The 23,075-nt window shown below is 40.1% G+C and overlaps 1 protein-coding gene across 2 annotated transcripts in view; it reads left to right on the forward strand.

Annotated features, from left to right (window-relative positions):
* The window catches only part of PRKCB (protein kinase C beta), a 674,437-nt gene that overhangs the window by 523,142 nt on the left and 128,220 nt on the right, over window positions 1-23,075 (forward strand). For both annotated transcript variants that reach the window (XM_043975695.1, XM_043975696.1), the window contains exons 12-13: window positions 5,417-5,479; window positions 15,026-15,164. In XM_043975695.1, the coding sequence (XP_043831630.1) occupies window positions 5,417-5,479; window positions 15,026-15,164 (202 nt within the window). The remainder of the gene's footprint in view (window positions 1-5,416; window positions 5,480-15,025; window positions 15,165-23,075) is intronic.

Consider the following 23,075-nt stretch of genomic DNA (forward strand, 5'->3'; position numbering starts at 1 on the left):
CCCCTCCTGGGCTGCATATTCTTCTCATCCCCAGATTAGTAGATGCTCTGTAGGGTTTTTGTTCTGGTGCTTTGTTTGAGCTCAGAGTTAAGGAAGCTCAAGGCTATGCATACTGCTTTCTCTGCTTGAACTCTATGGCAGAGGTGCTACTACCCCGGGATTATATTCTCTTTCCAAGGAGAGTACACAAAAGCCACATGATGGGCCTTCTGGTCTAGGTGGTGTAACCTCGGACAAGTCATCATTTCTCTGCTCTCAGCCTCAGTTTTCCTCATCTGCAACAAGATGAGGCAAGTGACCTCAGAGGTCCCTGTTAGCTCTGCCAGTCTAGAAGCCTGTGATTCTCCTAGATCAGCTTAGCAGACTGAGTCTTAGCAAGGTCTGAGTTCCATGCTTGAAAACATAACCCCCCCCCCCTTCACCACCAGGAGTGGTGAGGACTGCTTTTCTCCTCTGGCTTCTATTTCGAATTAGGCCCTTTCTTCAGTCTGTTGCAGGCCAGTGGTGGTGACTTCACTCGACTGGTTCTGATGAATATTTAACATCTGGCACACTGTTCCTGAGAGGAGTGCTGGATTCACTTATGATTTGGGAGTTGGCCTACAGATTTCTTAGGGTTCTGATAAGGACTATTGAGTGCAGAGAAGTTGCCAAGGGAATGCTAAATGAAGCATCATTAGGGGAGATGAGGGCCCCCAGACTTGTCCTTCTTGGCTCTGTATTCTCACTCCATGTCCTAAAGACTCCTGCATTATTCTCCTTTCAAATGAGAAGGCCTGAACTCCTTGCTGCCCTCTAAATCAATAACTAGCATTTATCTAGTACTTTACAGTTTGCAAAGCTCTGCACATTCAATCATTTGATCAAAATTGCTAGCTATTCTTATGTGATCCTCATCTGACCATCCTCATTCAATCCTCAAAGTAACTGGGGGGGAGAAGATAGGTGCTATTATTATTCCCATTTTATAGATGAGGAAACTGGGTATGAAAGAGGTTCAGTGACTTGCCTGGAGTCACATAGCTAGTGTCTGAGGCAGGATTTGAAGTCAAGACTTCTAGGCTCCCAGTCTAACTTTCTACCTATTATGCCACCTGGATAAGTGGATTAAGTAGGGCCATGTGAGTCTAGCATCTGAACCTGCCAGAATGGAAAATAGGCCTGCCTGAGTGATATCAACCTTCCTCTTTCTCTTGTGGCTTTTAACCGTAGCTATCCTCAAAAGGGATCGGACTGTGCCCTTTCCTCAGATACTGCTACGCTTTTCCCATGACTGATACATAACAGGGTAGAATCTTAGGGTTAGAAAGGTCGTCTAAGATATCCCACCTCTGACCTGACCTGAATATCCTCACTAGCTTCCTAAAATGTAGTCTAACTGCCTCTAGAGCAGTTAGGTGGTACAGTGGATAAAGCACTGGCTCTGAATTCACAAGGACCTGAGTTCAAATCCGGTCTCAGACACTTGACACTTACTAGCTGTGTTACCCTGGGCAAGTCACTTAACCCTCATTGCCATGGAGGGGGGGGTGGGGGAGGGGGAGTGAATTCAACTAACTGTGTGATCCTGGACAAGTCACTTAACCTCTGCCTGCTTCAGCTTCCTCAGTTGTAAAATGGGGATCATTAATAGCACCTTCTTCAAAGGATTATTGTGAGAATCAAATGAGATGATATTTGTAAAGCACTTTGTACAGTGCCTGGCAAATAGTAGGTGCATAATAAATTTTTATTCCCTTGCCTTCCTTTCTCTCTGCTTGAAACTTTTCAGGAATGATGAACTCATTGCCTACTGAGGCAACCCAGTAAGTCTGCTTAGTCAAAATGACAGACTTAGACAAACTGTTTGGGCTTGAGGTTGGGATTTATCCTTTACTAAGCATATAGCCATGTGCAAATCACATAAACTGCTTATGCTCATAGGGTTTTTTGTGAGTAAAATGCCTTATATGCTATGAAGTGTTATGTAAGTAGCAACTTTTATTTTTATTATATTTATCTTTTATATGATGAATTATATCTGTGTTTTATTATGCAATCTGCATGAGTTTCAAATTATATTGAATTATTTTTAAAAGCTGAATCAGGCTTTAAAGAAAGTACAGCATGGGAAACCTTGAATATCGAGGCATTTTCATTCAGCTCAATGTAAGAAACAACATCCTAATAGTCAGAATGGTCCAGAAATTTAATGGGCTGCTTAAGTGGGATGTGAGTTCATCATCCCTGAGATAGTTTAAGCAAAGGCAAGTTGACTACATTTTGGGACATTGTAGAGGGTATTCATGTTATGGATAGGAGTAGTGTTAGAGGCAGCTGGGTAGCACAGTGGATAGAGCACCAGTCCTGAAGTCAGGACAACCTGATTTCAAATCTCATCTCAGACACTTACTAGCTATGTGACCCTGGGCAAGTCACTTAACCCCAATTGCCTTAAACATTTGGGGCCGTCTCCAGTCATCCTGGTATATATCTTGCCACTGGAACCAGATGGCCCTGGAGGAGAGAATGAGGTTAGTGACCTTTCACAGACCTCCCTCATTTAAATCCAATTCACTGCAAGTTATGACATCACCCCTATGTCATGGTCCTCTTCAAGAACTAAGGACAAACAACAACAGGAGTGGTGTTAGATGACCTCTGAGTCCCTTTCCATCTAATAAAAATAATAATGATGATAAAAAATAAGAGCTAACATTTATATAACACTTTTTTTTTGGTGAGGCAATTGGGGTTAAGTGATTTGCCCAGGGTCACACAGCTAGTAAGTGTCAAGTGTCTGAGGCTGGATTTGAACTCAGGTCCTCCTGACTCCAGGGCCGGTGCTCTATCCACTGTGCCACCCAGCTGCCCACTTTAACAAAATTGCTTTACATAGATCATCTCATCTGATCCTTATAACAACCCTGTGAGGAAGATTTTATTAGAAGCCTCATTTATAGGTAATAAGATTGAGGCTGAAAGGGGTTCCATGACTTGCCCAGGGTCACATAGGGCATAAGTGTCTGAAGCAGGATTTGAACTGAGATCTTCCTGTCTCCAAGTTTAACCTATGCCACCTATCTAGAACTCTGGGATTCTAGGATTTTATTTATCAGCTACCAGAAAAGCAAAGGAGTATTTGTAGAGATCAGTCTCAGTTCAGCTCATTCTTCTTGCTTATGATATTCTACCTGCATCCCTACTCTTTCCATTCAGTGTCTTGACCATTGTCTGTGACTATATCTTTTGGAAATGGCAGGTGAATTCTGTTCTTTGCCTCTTTACTAGGATTATTGGCCAGGCAATTAGGCTAGATGACCTCTAATTGCCCTAGAACAGGTAGGATGCTCTATCTGTAGGTTATACAGGTCATCAGAGACTGTGGAAGTGCAGAGGGAGAAGACAGTATGAGAGATAATGTTTACAGTTTGAGAGTCTGAGATTTTGTCACATATGTGGATTGTATGGGATTATCAAGCATGCTCATCAGCTAGTTTGGTCAAGAAGATTAAGGTCAGTGACTGTAGTTTTAACTAAAGGGCCTAATTGTGTTCCACTTTTGAGGAAATGACCCCCTTGGAGATGCCTAATGGTGCATAGGGCTCAATATAACCTCAGAAAACAATTAACCCTAGTAGTTACCAGACACAGCTCCCTAACTGGACACCATATCCACACAAAAGCAAATTGTGGGTTAGATGAAGTTGGCGTGAATTGAGGAAACAGAAAAGACACTTGAGAGTAGTTGTTCCCACCAGTGGTTCCCAGGGCCCTTGGTGAAGAAGAGGGGAAGGTGGAAAGAAATTATTGTAAAATGTCTACATATCCATATATTTACCAAGCATTGTCAGTTTGATCTTTAATAATCAATGGCATTGGGGCAGCTAGGTGGTGCAGTAGATAAAGCACCGGCCCTGGATTCAGGAAGACCTGAGTTCAAATCCGGCCTCAGACACTTGACATTTACTAGCTGTGTGACCCTGGAAAAGTCACTTAACCCTCATTGCCCTGCGCCCCCCCCCAAAAAAAAATCGATGGCATTTGTATAGTGCTTTAGAAGGTTTGCAAAGCATTTTGCGAATGTATCTAATTTCATCCTCACAACAATCTGGGAGGAAAATTGCTATTATTACCCCCCATTTTACAGTGGAGGAATGAGGCCAACAGAACCTTAGTGACTTGCACAGTATCACATACCTAGTAAGTGTCTGAAGTCAAAATTGAATTCAGGTCTTCCTGACTCCAAGCCCTGCATTCTATCCACTCCACCAGCTAGATGCCTCATCTTTATTTAGTTCCAACACAATATATTCAATTGCTATAATATGGGAGTCTATAACTGTGGTTGAATAGAAAAGATCGGGAACTGGTTTAGACCCACATGAGTGGTATTCGATGAGAATGAGGATCATCATTTTTGGTCATCTAGGTCCAGGGTCTAGGTGATGATGTGTGGGAATGAGGGGAGGGGAAATAATTAGGCTAACCCCATTTCTGTTTCATTTTGCTGTGCCCTACATCTTGGGTCTATCTTTTAGTACTGACCTAGTCAGACTTTTTTTTTTCTTTACTCCTCTCCCCAACAATGACAAGAGGAGAGGGGAAAATTCTGAATCCGTTTTGGTCTTGTATTCTATGAGTTAACAAACAGGAGCAAGAAACATAATTGGGAGAAGATAGAAACCTGTATCATACGTATTTCTGTGTGTAAAGAATGTATAAACCATGTAGAAATTACCGCTAGTTTGTCCTTCTTACAAATCAAAAGCATTATTTATCCCTAAGTGAGAGCCTTCCTCTTTCTCCCCCTGCCCTTTGCAAGATAAGCAAAAAGAAAGTGGGCACATTTAGGGCCTTTAATCATCTCTCTTTCAGAAACCATAGTTACCCACCTGTATATTCTGGTGCTAAAGTAGTCAATAAGTGTTCCATTATCCCAACATCAGTGCTAGTCATAGAAACTCTCTTAGGCTGATTCTTCCTCTATGTGGCCTCTCCGATCCATATTCTCACAGATGAGCCATTGGCTTCTATCTGCTAGATAACAGACCGAGCTCTCTGGTGGGTGTCACATAGGTTTCTCAGGACTGCTGGTGTCCCTGGTGACAATGGTTTGGAATCAGATCTCTGCCTAGGAGGTCTGATTCTCAAACTGGTTCTCTCAGCCAGCTGGTCCCTCGAAGCCATATGATTTAAAAGGAACAGATATGTTCTCACACTGTAGTTGGCGGCCGTTACTCTGTTTATTATCCTGCGCTGTCAGTGCTATTAAAAGTTACCTGTATAAATACATGTTTGCATGCTGTGTGGCTGGCGGGACTTTAGTACCTTGTATCCAGTTAATTGAATTTTGTGTAATGAGATTTAGAAAGCACTCAACTTTAACATATTTGCTTTAACAGGCCTATTCTGTTGATTTCTTTTTGTATTTCAGATTCTATGCCGCAGAAATTGCTATCGGTCTATTCTTCTTACAAAGCAAAGGCATCATTTATCGGTGGGTGAGCGTTTTATTCCTTCCCCCTTCCCTTGTTCCTCTACTCCTTCCTTTCTTGTCTCTCATTTATTTTCCCCAAAAAAGAATTACCTCCAAATTGGAATTTTAGATGAACAGAAATACAAGGGACTCCTTGAATTGTAGCTGATTCAACTTGGGACTACACTGGGGCTCTATTTAGCCCTGGGAGCCTGGAGACAAGGACATTAAATGGGCTTGGTGGCTCTTTACAGTGGAGAGGGGCAGGGCTAGGCAGGAATATATTTCATCCTTTGCTCTATGCCACGGAGCTGGGGGCTCAACAAATGGAGCATTGATGTTTCTCCTACCCATAAATAATATGTTTCTACAGGAAGAAAAGCAGTTTAGCTGTCATTTGGATGTGACAGCCTTATCATGTCCTAACTATTAGTTTGGAAATAAATATTTTGAGTCCTGAAATTCCTGACTTAAAAGCTTCCCATGGCTTCCTTGCTGCCTGGCAAATACAATAGAAACTCCTGATGTCCCTTTCACATACTCTGCAGTTCAGCCAGACTAGATTTGTCTCTGTTCCCAATTCTCATCCTACCCTCTGCTTTCTTTGTACAGGGTGGGCCAAAAGTCACAAAAGAGTTCATTTAAAATACCAGAGTATTATATACAGAATGTGTATATGTATGTGTACATATAGATATATACATGTGTATATATATATATATATATATATATATATATATATATGTATGTGTGCATACATATGAATTTACATTACAAGTACAAAAATAAAATCTCATAAATGGCAAAAAATAAAGAAAAAATAATTTTCAAAAAGTTTTTGAAACATCATGACTTTGGCCCACCCATGTTCTGGGAATGGAAATTACTACATCTACTATATCTCTGTCATAGTCTCTCCCATCCTTTAAAGTCTAACATAGGTGTCATCCTCTCTATGAAAATGCCCTTGGCCTCCCAAGTGAATATGATCACTCTATCTCTCATTTCCCATCATACATTTCCCCCACCTCTCCTTTGTCATTAGCACATTTTCCTTTATATTTTTGTTATTTGTCTACACGTTTCCATCATCACCCTTCTCCCTTAGATTTTTTTTTTTTTTTAGTGAGGCAATTGGGGTTAAGTGACTTGCCTAGGGTCACACAGCTAATAAGTGTTAAGTGTCTAAGGCCGGATTTGAACTCAGGTACTCCTGAATCCAGGGCCGGTGCTCTATCCACTGCGCCACCTAGCTGCCCCTTCCCTTAGATTTTAAGCTCCTTGAAGGCAGGAACTGTCATTGTATCCCCAGTAGCCGGAACAAACAATTCAGTCGGTGTTCAGTAAATGTCTATTGAAATGTGATAATATTTTGAAAGTCCTTAGCACAGTGCCTGGCACATAGTAGGTGCTATATAAATGCTTCTGACCTCTCCCCTCCTCTGCCAATTTGACATTTCAGGAGAAACTTAAGCCTTAGCATTTGTATGTTTGGATGAAAAGGGAGATTAAACTTGATCCTAGCCTCATGATTCATACGTGGTTTATCTAGATTGTCTAGACATCTAGCTAAGAAGATCACAGAACCTAAAGTTGTTCTTTCATCACAAAGACCCATCTGTGTCATTCCCCTCATGCCACACTGGCTGCAAAGTTCACTGTGGAGTCTCATATTCACAGGGCATGTTGGACACCATTAACTCTCTGGTATAAAGAGCATCCACAGCTTTGATTGTGTTCCATGAAACAGCCATCTCTCTGGAATATGGCTCCAAGAAGAGATTTTTACCAGTTGCCTCTACAGAGTCTACATAGCTTCGTGTTTTCTTTCCCTCTGAAATGGAGTATTCAGCTGGGGCTCTTGAGCACAGCTAAAAATGGTTTTCTACTCATAGCTGTTTTGATGTTTTACTGTTAGGATAGAGAAGGTCCCTGGATGGAGGGCTCATGGTGTCACACCTATAGGTGAGGCTGCTAGCAGACTGAGTCAGGAATTACTCCTGAATGATCTATGTGGCCTCACCTTGGAAAAGGTCATCTTCCAGGATAACACTGCAGTTAAGTAGTTAATTGAGGGACCTCAGTGGCCATGGAGAAAACAAGGTCTCTTATCAGAACCAAAAGACATGGAACAGGAGCAGGAGATGAGCTTCTGAGTAAAGTATAGGTGAGCAGTACATCAGTGAGATCCAAGGGGCAGAAAGGGGGGAAAATGCCAAGCAAGAGTTCAGTAAACCAGGTGCTCAACCACATTTGGCAAAAAAAGATCTGTTTCCAGTTCAACTGACTGAATTCTTTGTTATACAGTAGGTGATTAATAAGGGCTTCTTTTTCCCCCCCAAGGGCAATGAGGGTTAAGTGACTTGCCCAAGGTGTCATACAGCTAGTAAGTGTCAAGTGTCTGAGGCTGGATTTGGACTCAGGTTCTCCTGAATCCAGGGTCAGTGCTCTATCCACTGCTCCACCTAGCTGCCCCCAATAAGTTCTTCTTGATTGAATGAACATGCTGGCTAAGCTCACCTAAGTTATTTTACTAAATGACCTTCTGCCGTGAGCAGCTCCCAGGCACATGTGGAAAACAGTTGCAATTGCCCAGTGACATCACAGTAAATGTATTTAGAATAATTATGTTTTAGAGTAAGTACTATACCAATGTGAGGAGGCCAAGATTGGATCCTTCGCTCCCCTCAATGACCGTACACCACCAGCCAGGTATTTGGGAGCAGATGTCTACCCCTAAAATTTATAGTGTACAATTCAATAAATTTTAATAATATAACAAGCATATTATCCCCCTTAATTGCCCCTTGCATCACAAAACCATCCCATCCCACTACTTTTTAAGTTCTAAAGTTTTTCATTGACCACACAAGCCAGATCAAATGATATCTTGGAGTTCTTCTTTATCTCTTGAGACCAGGGGAGGAAAAGGACTTTGTGTCTTATATAGACCTCAAGGCATTAATGGGTCATTGACCTTTTCTCATAGATTCCATAGGCAATGGAATTAAACAAATATATGTTAAGTTCCTACTATATACAAGACACTGTCCTAGGCATTCAGAGTATAGTTACAGTTACAGAAGAGACCCTATTCTAAAGGGGCTTTTACAATCTAGTGGAGAGGGGAAAGATAAGTACCCAAGTAACTCTGTCAGAAACGATGGTGAAATAAGTACAAAGTAGAGTTCCCAGGCTTTGAGAAGTATAAAAAGGGAAAATTCATTTCATACTGGTTGAAAGGCTCAGAAAAGACTTCATGAATATGTTTTGCATGATTGAACATGTATAACCTATATCAAATTGCTTGCCCTTTCAATGAGGAAGGAGGGGCAGGAAGGATGGAGAGAATTTGGAACTCAAAAAAAATTTTAAGTGCTATAATTGTTTTTACATGTAATTGGGAGAAAATAAAATGTTAAATCCTTTTTTTTAAAAAATGGCTTCATGGAGAAAGGGACATCTGAATTGGGGATTAAAGGAAAGAAGAGACTTCAGCAGATAAAGATGACAGAAGAGTCCACTCCTGAGATGAGCCATGGTGTGAGCAAAGCAATGGTGATGAGTGAGAGCAGCATGAGAAGCTGAGATGAATAATATGCTAGTTTGACTGGAGCAGAGTATGAGATGTAGTAGAAAAGCTGGAATGATTTCAGATAGTGAAAAGCCTTGAATTCCAGGATGAGGAATTTATATTTTATTTGGAAGGCAATGGGGAACCACTGAAGGTTTTTAATTAGAGAAATGGCAGATAATAATGGCATATTAGGAAGATTACTTATGTGTCAAATTGAGGATCAATTAGAGAGACCAAAAGCAGGGGGCATAAAACCAAGGGTCAATGAAGTGGGAGGAAGAGGATCTAGGCAAAGGCAAAAAGTATTGCAAAGGTAGGAATGATAGATTTGACATCTGTTGGATATGGGATATAAAAGTCAAAGATGGCAGCACCAACTTCCAGTCACCTATGTTCATACTTGGGGGTATATCCACTAATAGGGAAGTTAGAGAGAAGGTGGAAGATTAAAAAAGGATGCGTTTAGAAAATAAAATAGCAATACAGAAGTACTCAAAAAATTAATTACTACTGATTCAGGATGTAGTTCCTCATACATATTTCTTTAAGAGGCAAAAGCATCTGTGCATATATCATTTCATTCAGGCTTGCAAAAGAGGACAAAACAAGTCTCTTTGTTCACACCACTCTCCCTTGAAGTGGTACCAGGCTATCTAAAAAAAAGCACACAGTGCTCTTAATGCCTGTATTATTTTTCTTGCCATGTCAGATATCCTGTGATTCTAGGTAAGTGAGCTTGATCATGCCAAGTCCTCAGCCTTCAGATTGTCCAAGTAAGCATCATAGCAGTTGTCCTAGGCATGAACCACTCTGTTTGTAAAATATTGTCATTCTGACACACTTAATCATGTCAAGTGATTATGTAGTCTGCCCTCTGCTTTTCTGAGAAGCAGGAGACCGTGCTGGGATCTGGTGAGAATCATGAACAGGCTGATAGTTGGTTGCTTGAGAAGAAGAGAAAAAGGTAGTGAAGCAGTCCCAGCACTTGTGGAGGTGAGGAATATGGCGCACCAAGCCAATGTCAGCAAGTAAGGATATGAGTCAACAAGTGGAAAAGGACTCAGTAGGGGAGGTGATGTACAAAAAGAAAACAGGGTCAAGCTAGAAATTAACAATAACATTGAAGATTGGGAGTAGTCAAATGCAAGATCTGGGTTTCAAACTACACGATTCCCATGCATAGTAATAGAAAATGGTTTTGCTCAGTAGTTGATCAAGTGGGTTCAATTTATCACATTACATGAGAGTTTTAAACCTGACTCTGTATGGTCAGGACCACCCTCTACCTTTGTCCAAACACACGTGGCCATGTGCTAACAAGTTCCTTTTAGTTAGAGAACTCCCTATACCACTACAACCTTTATTAAACACCATAAAATCCAAAATGTAGTGGACTCTGCCTCTCCTGTATCACTACCTTGTGGCAATGTAACTCATTGTGTAGCTCATTGAAACTATGAGTTATGCCATGCGGGGTTGGCCAAGATGGGCAAGTCATGGTGGAGAGTTCTAACAAAAGGTGATCCATTGAAGAAGGGAATGACAAACGACTCTAATATCCTTGCCAAGAAACCCCTAAGGGCAGTATTAAAATGATAAAAGACATGACACTGGGAGATGAGCCCCTAGGGAGATGAGCCCCTGAAGGTATCCAGCATACTACTGTGGAAGAGTGGAGGAAAGCTACAAGTAGCTATAACGTGACTGGGCTAAAGCCAAAAGGAAAGTCAGTTGTGCATGTCTGATTACAAAAGGAAAGTCCAATGCTGTTAGGATCAATATAGCTTAGCAACCTGGAATATAAAATCTGTGAACTAAAGTAAGCTGGATGTGGTCAAAGAAGAGATGGAAAGATTAAAAATTGGCATCTTGAGTGTCAGTGAACTCAAATGTATGGGAATAGTTGGATTTAATTCAAGCAATCATTACGCATACTACTGTGGACAAGAATCCTTTAGAAGAAATGGAGTAGCCCTGATGTTGGGAAAGATTGAAGGCACAAGGAAAAGGGAATATCAGAGGATGGGATGGATAGATAGTGTCCTGAATGAAGCAATGAACATGACTTGGACAGATTTTGAAAGATAGTAGAAGACAGAAGGGCCTGGCATGCTATGGTCCACGGGGTCATGAAGAGTCAGACATGACTGAATGACTGAACAACAACAACAAAAGTGGACATCTACGCAGTGGATAGAGCACCGGCCCTGGAGTCGGGAGTACCTGAGTTCAGATCTGGCCTCAGACACTTAACACTTACTAGCTGTGTGACCCTGGGCAAGTCACTTAACCCCAATTGCCTCACTTAAAAAAAAAAACCCAAAACAAAACAAAAAAAAAAGTGGACATCTAGTTCCAGACTGGGGATTGTACCCCTGACATACTCTTTTCTTTTGCTAATCAGGGGATATCAAGATTCCTGCTGTTGTTTCATTAAGGAAGGCAAGGCAGTTGAACTTTGGGGATGGGAAGGTAGCAATTCTAGCCAGTAGCCCAATAAAATTACTGGCTTTTTTTCCACAGTGGTATAGCCAGCACATAAAATCTTGGAGAAGCAGGGCTTGTCTGCTAATGTGTGACAGCTGCCCAATAGTATAGCCAATGCAAAGTTAATTAGCCTTAAAAGAGGGAGGAAGAAAAAGCCAAGTATGGAGCCTTTATATTGGAGTTGTGCAGCTACAGGGGTCTAGTATCCTTGGTTGGCCTTCCCAATGTGTCCGAGTTCATTTCTCTTGTGTTGTATCATTAGTGAAGCCTTGTGTGCTGGGCAGTGATTTCAAATTGCCCAAACTCCATCGCAGAGAACATGAAGGGGTCTTACTAATGGCAAATCTGTGCCCAAAAGTCAGAAGAATAAACTTTATTGTTGACAATGATTTCTAAGTCTTTACCTCCTTCCTTGGTACAAAAAAGTCAGAATGGGTCCAGAGTCACTAATGGAGAACTTAAACTTGTTTCAAGAAGTAAATTAAATTATAACAACTTTGTTACCAGAGTAAAATGCCTTATTCTTGCTGAAATCAGGGCCATTGTGGGCTAGGGTTCTTGCTTTGACACTTATCTATAATAGGACTTTGATTTAAATTATTGCCTTGAAAAGTGAGAAAGAAAGGCATGGGGATACTTTCGCTTTCACACTCAAAGATAACTAGATATTAGAAGAGGAGGAGGAAAATAGCAAAGGAAAGGAAAGATAAGTTTAATTGCTGGATGTTGCCAGAGAAAGGAAGCCAAGGCTACTGAGATGTGGAGCCAGCAGGCAGGATCTCTGGGTACTATTGTAGCACTTATCACAGTGCCTAGCACATAGTAGGCGCCTAATAGGTTGTTTATTAATTGACTAGTAGTAACCTTTAGGACTGCACCAGCTTATCTCTTACCATGAGACAATCTGCAGGCAAAAGGTAAAAACCAGCAGAATTCTCCTCCTGGCAAGGTATTATAGGTTGACCCATTCTTTGTTTGTTTGTTTGTTTTTGGTTTTTTGGTGGGGCAATGAGGGTTAAGTGACTTTCCCAGGGTCACACATCTAGTGTCAAGTGTCTGAGGCCAGATTTGAACTCAGATCCTCCTGAATCCAGGGCCGGTGCTTTATCCACTGTGCCACCTAGCTGTCCCCTAGGTTGACCCATTCTACTGTTGCTCACACAGTTGACTACTATGAAGAACAGAAGAGAAAGAGGCAGGTGAAACCTCTGCGCATCCATCAGCAGTATCACTTTAGTGGCCTATTGATTCTGGGTGGATCAACACCTGGAATATGACTCTGTGTTGTCCTGCATGTTTTGTGTCCTTAGGAAAATCTTGTTTGATTATACTTTGCTTACAAGGCTCCCAAGGTCTTGGGCACAAGTAAACACTGAAGTGTTTGGATCATGATGGCTCTATAGAACAAGATCAAGCTAAGCCTTGCCCTTGCAAATGTCTCCTAAGCCCTTTATTTTTCCCTTGGCCATTCCTGTGTCAGAAGGTACAGGACCCTGGAAGTCAGAGGTGACAGAACCTTGATGCTAGAGATTGGGGATAAGGATTTTAAACAGAATGAGAAAGCTCTGATTCTCTAGCCACTTGTACAGTCATTATTCTGAGGCCTTGATGTGCTGAGTACCAACCACATGGGCTCAGTCCATGTGGCATAGATGCCATCCATCACCTGATGACAGAATCAAGTATATCGGGGCTGATTACTAATGTGAATCTTGCAGCAAGTTCCTTGAAGTTAGAGGGTTTAGAGGACTGCAATGGGCCAGGTAGGCTTTGCTGCTTTTGTGTCCATTCTGGAATAAATAAAGGCACACACAAACTCTTCAAGAAACAATTACTTTCCTGTAATAAGTAACCATTCAGATATTGCTTTTGATTATGAAGGACGAATGGATTAATCACACAGCAATGGCCTTTCTGATTGTAAATCATACTTAAAATTTCCAAAGAGTATCACTTTTTAGATTTGGATTTCCTGGACAGTTTCTTAAAAGGGACAATTAGGAAGAGAGCCCAAGAATAAGAGATGATGGAGACCCTTTAGTCTTTGATTCAGGCATAATCCTTGTCTTATACGTTATATTAAAGCTATGATGACCTAGCTTGTAGGGTCATTGTAAAGAAAGTGCTTTAAAACTCTAAAGGATTATAAAATGGAGTTATTATAACAATTTAAATGAAAAGAATGATAAAAATAAAACCAAATATCATGAAATTTAATGGCTCAACTTGGTCGTAAGGAAGCAATGAGAAAATATATCTTCCTCCTTTCATTGGAGTCATGACAAACTATGGGGCATGGCATGTTATATATGCTATTAGACATGGTCACTATTATTTTAATTTGCTTAATTGTTTTTTCTTTGTGAAAAGGGAAGGCTTACTTGGGGTTATGGGAAGGTTATACATTCATCCATCCATCCATCCATCCATCCATCCATCTATCCATCCATCCATCGATACACACATACATACATACATACATACATACATACATACATACATACTTTGTTGTTCAGTCTTTTTTTTCAGTCATGTCCAACCCTCTATGACCCAGTTCGAGGTTTTTAGAATAGTTTGCCATTTCCTTCTCCAGCTCATTTTACAGATTGAGGAAACTAAGGCAAACAGGGTTAAGTGACTTACTCAGAACCTGGTACTCCATCTACTGTACTACCTAGTTCTGTGTGTATATATGTGTATGTGTGTGTACATATATGTATACACAATATATATATGTGTGTGTGTATTTGTATATATATATGAATATGTGTGTGCATATGTATATATATATATATAGTATATCTTAGAAAATAAAATAAAAATAATTATAAGGGAGCTATGATAGCAATGTTATGAAATGAAATGAATGGTTTTCCAAATCATGCCCTCAGTTCTTCAGTCCTGCTTGTCACCATTTAAGGTGTCAGAAATCCATTTAGAGCTGTCCTCCCTAGGGCCTGGAGATTTTAGCTTCCCCTATGACAGGAGCAGATTCTAGAGATTTTCTTCCTTAACAGGCCAGTCAGAGTACATTGTTGGGCCCAGGAGAGCAGGATAGTAAGGTTCAATTTGTATAAATATCTGCCCTGGTGTAATGGAAGAAGTTTTGACTTTGGAGGGTGGAGAATTGGGTTCGAGTCCCAGCTCTGCCATTTTCCACCTCTATGAACCTGGGTAAGTCAGTTAACATATCTTGGCCTCAGTTTCCTTAACTCTAAAATGGGGTTAGATTACATGATATCTAATATCGCCTCCATCTCTAACACTCTGATATTATGACCATTAGTAAGTTTTTCCTTTGAGTATCTTTTTTCCAAATGGAGGGTTTTCTTAAAACATAAAGGGAAGCTTTAAAATTCTTTTGACGACAAAGTCAAATCAAACCAAACCAAAAGCGCTGATGCATGCCCATTTCTGCACCAATGAAGGGAATACTCACATTGATGAAATCATACTTCCACTGAAAGATTGAATACAAATCCCCTTTCGTAATTCTGTTGCAGAGATCTAAAACTTGACAACGTCATGTTGGATTCAGAAGGCCACATCAAGATTGCTGACTTTGGCATGTGCAAGGAGAACATCTGGGATGGGGTGACCACTAAGACGTTCTGTGGCACTCCAGACTACATTGCTCCTGAGGTAAGGCTAGTAGCAACAGAAGGCAATCCTGATGGACTGAACTGCTGAGCAAGTTAATTAGAAATGTGTCCAGTCTCTGAACTTTTTGGAGGAAATCCCATACCTTGAGTGAAGGTCGGATGTGGGTATATGACTATGTATCAGCCATGTATTATTGCCGTGTATTATTAAAACCCTCCAAGTTTTCCATGATGAGGGAAAGGTATACCTATCATTCCTTGGGGTGGAAGGGAGACATCAGTCGACTATTCCTGAGAAGTGGGTGAAGACTTACTTATAAAGTCTTCTAAAATCCCTGAAAACATGTGGAAGGACTGGGTTGTAGTGGTAGGCTTCCTGGGATAAAGGACAGTTGCTCTGGGATAAAAGCAATTGCCTGGGATAAAGAACACTTGTAATGAGAAAGATTTTGACTTCAAATACTGCCTTACACACTTACTAGCTCTGTGAGCCTGGACAAGTGATCTAACTTCTTTCAGCCTCAATTTCCTCCTTTGTAAACATAGGGGTGATGATATAGTAATAAAATAGTAATAATAACTCTATCTCTCAGGGTTCTTGTGAAGATCAAATATGATAACATGTAAAGCACTTTGCAAACCTTCACATACTATATCATATCGAGTGACTTTTGCTGTCATCATCATTATTATTACTATTAGGGGTTCAGTTGAACCAGTAGATAAAGAGATGGGTTGATCTCAAGCAAGATGGCAGCTTGCCACCATGTAGATCCAGGACTCCTTTCTAGTAAGATGGGAACTGGAGCTATCCAAGTCAAGCAGCCAGGCACCAGTTATTTCATGGCCACACAAAGAGGATATCACAAAGCTATAATCCTCTATAAGTTTGTTTTGTATTTTTGTCTGCTTTCTCATAATTGCTGGCCCCGGGGGCGGCTAGGTGGTGCAGTGGATAGAGCACCGGCCCTGGAGTCAGGAGTACCTGAGTTCAAATCCGGCCTCACACACTTAATACTTACTAGCTGTGTGACCCTGGGCAAGTCACTTAACCCCAATTGCCTCACTAAAAAAACAAAACAAAAAAACAAACAAACAAACATAATTGCTGGCCTTTTGAAACCCACTTCTATTCCTGTAGTTGCAAGGGAAAAGTAAGCAGAGTGGACCAAGTGGATATTGCATGCCCTGGTAGTCACAATAGACAGAGTATTTGGGGGTGTCTGCTAGTACAAGCTTAAAAGCAGTTTGTATTAATATAGTGCTTTATCATATACAGAGTAATTTTCACTCGTGATCTCACTTGGTCTTCAGAACAATCCTGTGAGATTGGTAGAAGATGCATTTTTATAACCATTTTACAAGTAAGGAAACCGAAGGTCAGATGGGTAAAGAGACTTGCCCAAAAAACTCAGTCTAGTCAATGTCAGAAGCAGGCCTCAAATTCAAGTCTTCTGATTCCAAATTTACTGGACTTTCCATGCCGCCACAATCTCTTCCTGGTCTTTCAGGCTTGCAATCAATATGAAACCTTCCCTTTAGGCTCTAAGTACAGGTAGCCACATAAGTCAGTTTGGCAGAGATACAAGACCCAGTGTCCAACACACATCAAAGTTTGGAAAAGTAGGAATTTAAGCAAAACTTGAAGTTATGATCCAAGCATCAATAAGGTCCTTTTTCAAGCTGCTGCTGTCCATGGCCATCTGATGCCTCATAATCTCATAATTATGAAATTGGAATGTGTGGGATGAGCTAGTGAAACTTGACTGGGTAGCAATATGGTTTGTGGGCTGATAGGTATGTTGAACCTGCATCTGAGTCTGCCATAAGAAGCCTGATATTTTCTTCCTGTGACTAAGATTTAAATGAACCAAAATGGCTGTAGCACATTTTCCCTAGGTTGTGGTGAACTGCAAGCAAGTTTTCCCAATAACTCACCCATTAGAAATTGGTGCATTGACAGTTTTCTTTAGGAAAAAAACCCAATCATTGATGCTTAGAAAAGAACTAGAATACAGATACTTCTTCTGGGTGAATGTATGTTGGTAAAAGGGATAGCAGGGAAGGAGAATAGGAAGGTAAGGGGAACTAAGTGCTTTTGGAGACTAAAGGGAAGGACATTGGCTAAAGTCTGAAATAGGTACTTTGTATATCCTAGATTATAACTGAAGAGAGAATCCATACTTTCTGAGTTGCCATTCTTTTGACTTTTAGGGATAAGCTCAGTGTTGTCATAGGCAATATAAACAACCTAGTATCAGACGTCACATGTCTTATCATAGATTCAAGGAATCTGACTCAGAATCAGACAAACTTAAAATATAGGAATCCTAGAATCTTGCTATTGGAAGGGATCTTAGTGTTCATTTAGCCCAGCCACTCATCCAATACTGGACTCGCCTCTATACCTCCCCAATAGGAAGTCATCACACTTTTTTAGCTTGATGCCAATCAACTAAATCTCATGAAGACTTAATGTTCCAATACACATGAGAACACACACAATGAGCGGCCTTTTTGTCATAGATATAACAGTATTTGTCCAAGTTCTATAGTTTTTTTGATGTTGACATTTCTCACAAACATGGAGTTATTACATTATAAAACATATTCATTTCAGCTTCTTAAATTTCACCTCTTCTGGTGAAACTGCAGCACCTGAAGATGAAAAGATCCCTAGGATACAAATTGCCTTTTTGAAGGTGTTGAATTAGTTATCGCAATTCTAAACTCAGTTGTGATTTATGGTACCTGGGAATGTATTTGACATCCTATTAGTTCAGATGATGTATTTTATTCACTCTGGCCACTGTCTAGATTAAGATTGATAGCCTGTTGGCATTTGGCCATGAAGCTTTGAAAGATTAATGTTCCTCTAAAATAGCCCAAACTCTTGGGTCTGCAGGTCATGGTAGGACTGTACTAGTTATAGATAAAAAGGTAGCCTCATAGCAGGAGGGAGAGGACTCATTTTTTCTGAAAATGCAAAGTTGTCAAGCTGGGTCATGTACTAGGCCAATCATTGTTTATTCATAGGCCCAGAAGAGGTCTAGAGTTTCTGGAATTTGCCCCAGAAATGGAGAAAGTAGACAATAAAGTTTGCAATGGATGCCACAAGGTCCCTCTGTACTCTGAGTAATTCCCTAAGTGTAATAGGAAAAGGATAATCAGAAGACTTAGGTTCCCCTTACAACTCTCCCACTAACTATGTGACCTTGAACCATGGTTTCCTTATCTATACAATGAGGTGGTTGGTCTAGATCAGGGGTTCCTAACCCTTTTTTTGACCTGGACCCCTCTGACAGTCCGAAGACTGTGGACCTCTTTTTGGAATAATTTTTATATGTATAAAACAAAATACATAAGATTACAAAGGAAATCAATTATGTTGAAATATATGTGCGTATTACATTTTCAAATATATATATACATGCATATTACATGCATTTCAAATATATGTGTATATTACACATGTATATTTCAAATATATCTTCATATTAAATATATATTCCAGTAATATGTAATATGCATGTATATTTAAAAAAAATTTTTCTTTGTAAAACTATGTATTTTGTTTTATTTGTATTATTTACTTTGTATTTATTTGGGGGCAGCTAAGTGACACAGTGGTTAAAGCTCTGGCACTGTAGTCAGGAAGACTCACCTTCATGAGTTCAAATCTAACTGCAGACACTTACTAGCTATGTGACTCTGGGCAAATTTCCTCATCTATAAAATGTGTTTGAGAAGAAAATGGCAAACCACTCGATTATCTTTGCCAAGAAAACCCCAAATGAGGTTAGGAAGAGTTGGACACAACTGCAAAATGTCTAAACCACTACAATGATGTATATTTTTCTCATACAAATAAATAGAGCCTCTGAAATCTAGTTACAAGTCCCTAGGATTCCATGGACCACTGGTTAAGAATCCCTTCCATGCTTTGTACAGATTATCTTATTTGTCCCTCACAGCAACAATGTATAAATAGGCTATTCAGGTGTCCCCATTTCATGCATGAGACAAATTGAGGCTCAGAGGACTTGATCAGTCTTACTTTTGAGATGCTATGATCTCTGAAATCCCTTCTAGCTCTAACATTTTATGTGCTAAGGTCCTTCCCAGCTCACATATACCATGTTCCAAGTTCTAAAGTCTCTTCTTGCTTTAATATTCTATGCTCTAATGTCCTTCTCAGCTCCAGAATTCTCTATTCTCTGTTCTGAGGTTCCTTCCAGCTTCAAGATTCTGTAACTCTGTGAACTTTAAAAAGCTGAGATATTTTTCCCCCACACATTACCCTATCTTTTATAGTTATGAATTTTTCAGCTCCCCACCGAGTCTCCTTTTCCCATCTCAAGTGATGCCCCACTAAAAAGGCCCTTCAGAATGGTAGCCAGAGAGATTGCCAGAGTTCATGCTAGCAAAGCTTTTATTTTAATCCTTTGAAGAGCTAGTCCAGCTTTATAGTGGATGGTTGGTAAGGGCTATAAGCCCAGCAGGCACAGCATGTCTATTGTACACTAGCTAGCATACCTTAGAATCAAGGCCTAACTTTAACCCTCTTTCTGCCTAAACTTTTCAGTTGTGGAAACTATTTTCCTCCCAATTACCCAAAACCAACATTTTTTTTTAATGAAAGTCAAAGGAAAAATAGCCATCATTATCCAAAATATCACAAAATTATACACAGTATGTCAGTAATGCACCTATTTTCTAAATTGAGGGATACACGTACCAACATCTCCCTGTATCCATTAAATTCAAAGGGTTCCCTCCTAAACACCGATTCCCATAAAAATTAAACACAAAGGTATTAGGATGGCTAAGCTCAGGCAACATTGTAAAGTCAGGAAGTTTGGAGTCAGTGCCCAGTGCTTGACCTTATAGTATCAAAAATCAAAAGCAGAAGTACAACTAACTTGGTCTGATTACTATTTAATATGATCACTGATTTCTTGATTTCGTATCTTTGTTCACTCCATTCCATATAAAAGGAATGCTGTACTTGCCCCCATCTCAGTCTGTCTGCTGACATATCTTCCAAGTCCCTGCTCAGATTCTATCTCTTTCTTTAAACCATCCTTAATCCTTCCATCTGACAATGATATCTGCCTCATTTGATCCCCTCTTCTATTCTTACAGGGTAACTAAGTGGTGAAGGAGATAGAGCTCCAGACCATGAGTCAGGAGAACTTCATTTCAAATGCATCTCCAGACACTAGCTGTGTGACCCTAGGCAAAGTCACTTGACCCTTTTGCCTTACTTTCCTCATCTGTAAAATGAGCTGGAGAAGGAAATGGCAAACCACTACATTATCTTTGCCAAGAAAACTCCAAATATGTTCATGAAGAGTTATAAATGACTGAAATGACTCAACAACAACAATCTGTTTTGTTTTTTGTATTTTTTGTGGGCCAATGAGGGTTAAGTGACTTGCCCAGGGTCACATAGCTAGTAAGTGTCAAGTGTCTGAGGTCAGATTTTAACTCAGGTCCTTCTGAATCCAAGGCCGGTGCTTTATCCACTGCACTACCTAGCTGCCCCGCAACAATCTGTCCTTACATTCTTCTTTGTCTTTTACTTGTATAACCATATACATCTCCTACCAGATCATAAACTCCTTGAGGGCAAGAACCATGTTTTACTTATCCTTTGTCTTCCCCAGAACCAAGCATAGAACCTTGCAAAAATTAAATGCTTAAAAATAAGATAACAATATAAAATTCTGGCTAAATATGAAATGCCCTATGAAAACATCATCATGGTTTACGTCTATATCATTCTTTTAAGTTGTACAAAGCACGTTACAAATATATCATTTGATCCTCACAACAGTGGGAGATAGATGCTATTATTATTGTCTCTGTTTTGTTGTTTTTGTTGAGCTGATAAGTCATGTCCGACTCTTTGTGACTGCATCTAGGTTTTTCTTGGCAAAAATACTGGAGTGGTTTGCTATTTCCTTCTCTAGCTCATTTTACATATGAGAGAACTGAGGCAAACAGGGTTAAGTGACTTGCCCAAGGTCACACAGCTTGTAGGTTTCTGAGGCCTGTTTTGAACTCATGGAGATGAGTCTTACTGACTCCAAACCCAGCACTCTATCCACCAAGTTGCCCTCTAAAGTATTATATAAACATGAATGTATTAGTTTTGAATGAAGTGCTGCCAAGGTAAAAATTCGCTAGGCAAAACATGGCCAGTTGGGCTGGAATCCTGCAGCACTGTATGTAAGGGACAATATAACACATAAGAAGGTAAACAATGTACAGAAAAAAAGAAAGTACAATGATGTCATTGTAGGTGAAAATTCATCCTCCTTAAAAATGTTAACAGTACAAATATACTATATACAAGCTTCCCAGAATAATAGAAGTTTTTTTAAAAAAACTAATTTATAGATCGCATGGAGCTGGGAGGGATGGTTTAGAGGATCACAAGATTATAAATTTAGAGCTTTAAGGGCCCTCAGAGGTCATTGATAGGTTGGGTGATAGAATAAAGATTTAAATTTATCTTAACAGCCTGGAATGCTAGGGGGAAAATGAGCTGTAACAAGAATAACATTCTCTTTCAAGGATATAAAATTCTACATTTAGGATTTAAAAAATAAATTATGTAAGTGTAGGACAAGGGAGCTTGTCCTTTGATAAATGGCTGAAGGAAATAGGCATATGTTAAGCTTAGGGAACTGAAGACTTGGGTGGGACATGATTGGTATTGTTGTTCAGATATGTCACACTTTTTGTGATTCCATTTGGGGTTTCCTTAGCAAACATACTGGAGTGGTTTGCTATTTCTTTCTCCAATTCATTTTATGAATGAAGAAAGTATGGTACACAGGGTTAAGACTTGCCCAGGGTCACACAGCTAGGAAGTGGAAGTCTTCCTGAATCCATGGCTGACAGTCCATCCACTGTGCCACTTGGCTAAGTTTATGTGTCTGAAGACTTTTCATGTAGATGGAAAAAGTTTATTTTGTGTTATTCCAAATGGACATCTTTATTAAATATAAAGATTATGAGCTACCTTCCTCCCCCAGTGGAAATGATTTGCCTTCCAAAGTCTTGAGCTTCAGGGCAGCTAGGTGGTACAGTGGATAAAGCAGTGGCCCTGGATTCAGGAGGACCTGAGTTCAAATCTGGCCTCAGACACTTGATACTTACTATCTGTGTGACCCTGGGAAAGTCACTTAACTCTCATTGCCCTACAAAAAAAAAAAAGAGGAAAAACAAAGTCTTGAGCTTCCTATCAATGGAAGTGTTCACCCAAAGACTAGCTTATTAGCTATAATTGATGTTGAAATGGGAATTGTATTTCCTAGGAGGTTGGACTTAATGACTTTTAGAGTCCCTTCTTATAATAAGATTCTGTGATTACAGCTCCTCTACATAGACATATGAATTTAATGCAATTTCACAAGCATTTATTAATTATCTAAACATCCCTTGGCAGAAGTGTTTACTGTGAACCAGGCATTGTGTTAAACCCTGGGGATACAAAAAAAAGCAAAAATAAAGAAAATCTTAGCCCTCAAAGAGTTTATATTCTAATGGGAGAAGACAACACATGAAAGAAAGCTAAAAAGTTGTGGGGGCAGGGGGCTGAAAGGGAAGTAGTCCCTTCTTGGGGGAATTGTGTCAAAATCTATAAAGTTAAAAGCATAGCTGTAAGGGGATTGAAGTCTGGCCAGCCTGGGCCTATTCCCAAAATGGAGGCCCCTGGGAGCCAATGGAAGTAGGGACCAGTATGGCAGAAAGATAATTAAGGGTGAGAAGATTTGAAGTTCTTAGAAGAAAACGAAGTCATGATGGGGAAACCTAGAGAGAGTCAAAAGCACATCTGGAAGGGGAATTCCTTGGGGTGAAAATCTTGAATGAATGGATCATTAAGCCAATCTGCTGATTCTCATCCTTTAACTTCTCCCCTTCTTTAAAGAAGACCCCA

Source organism: Dromiciops gliroides, chromosome 1 (genome assembly GCF_019393635.1).
Source record: "Dromiciops gliroides isolate mDroGli1 chromosome 1, mDroGli1.pri, whole genome shotgun sequence".
Classification (NCBI taxonomy): domain Eukaryota; kingdom Metazoa; phylum Chordata; class Mammalia; order Microbiotheria; family Microbiotheriidae; genus Dromiciops; species Dromiciops gliroides.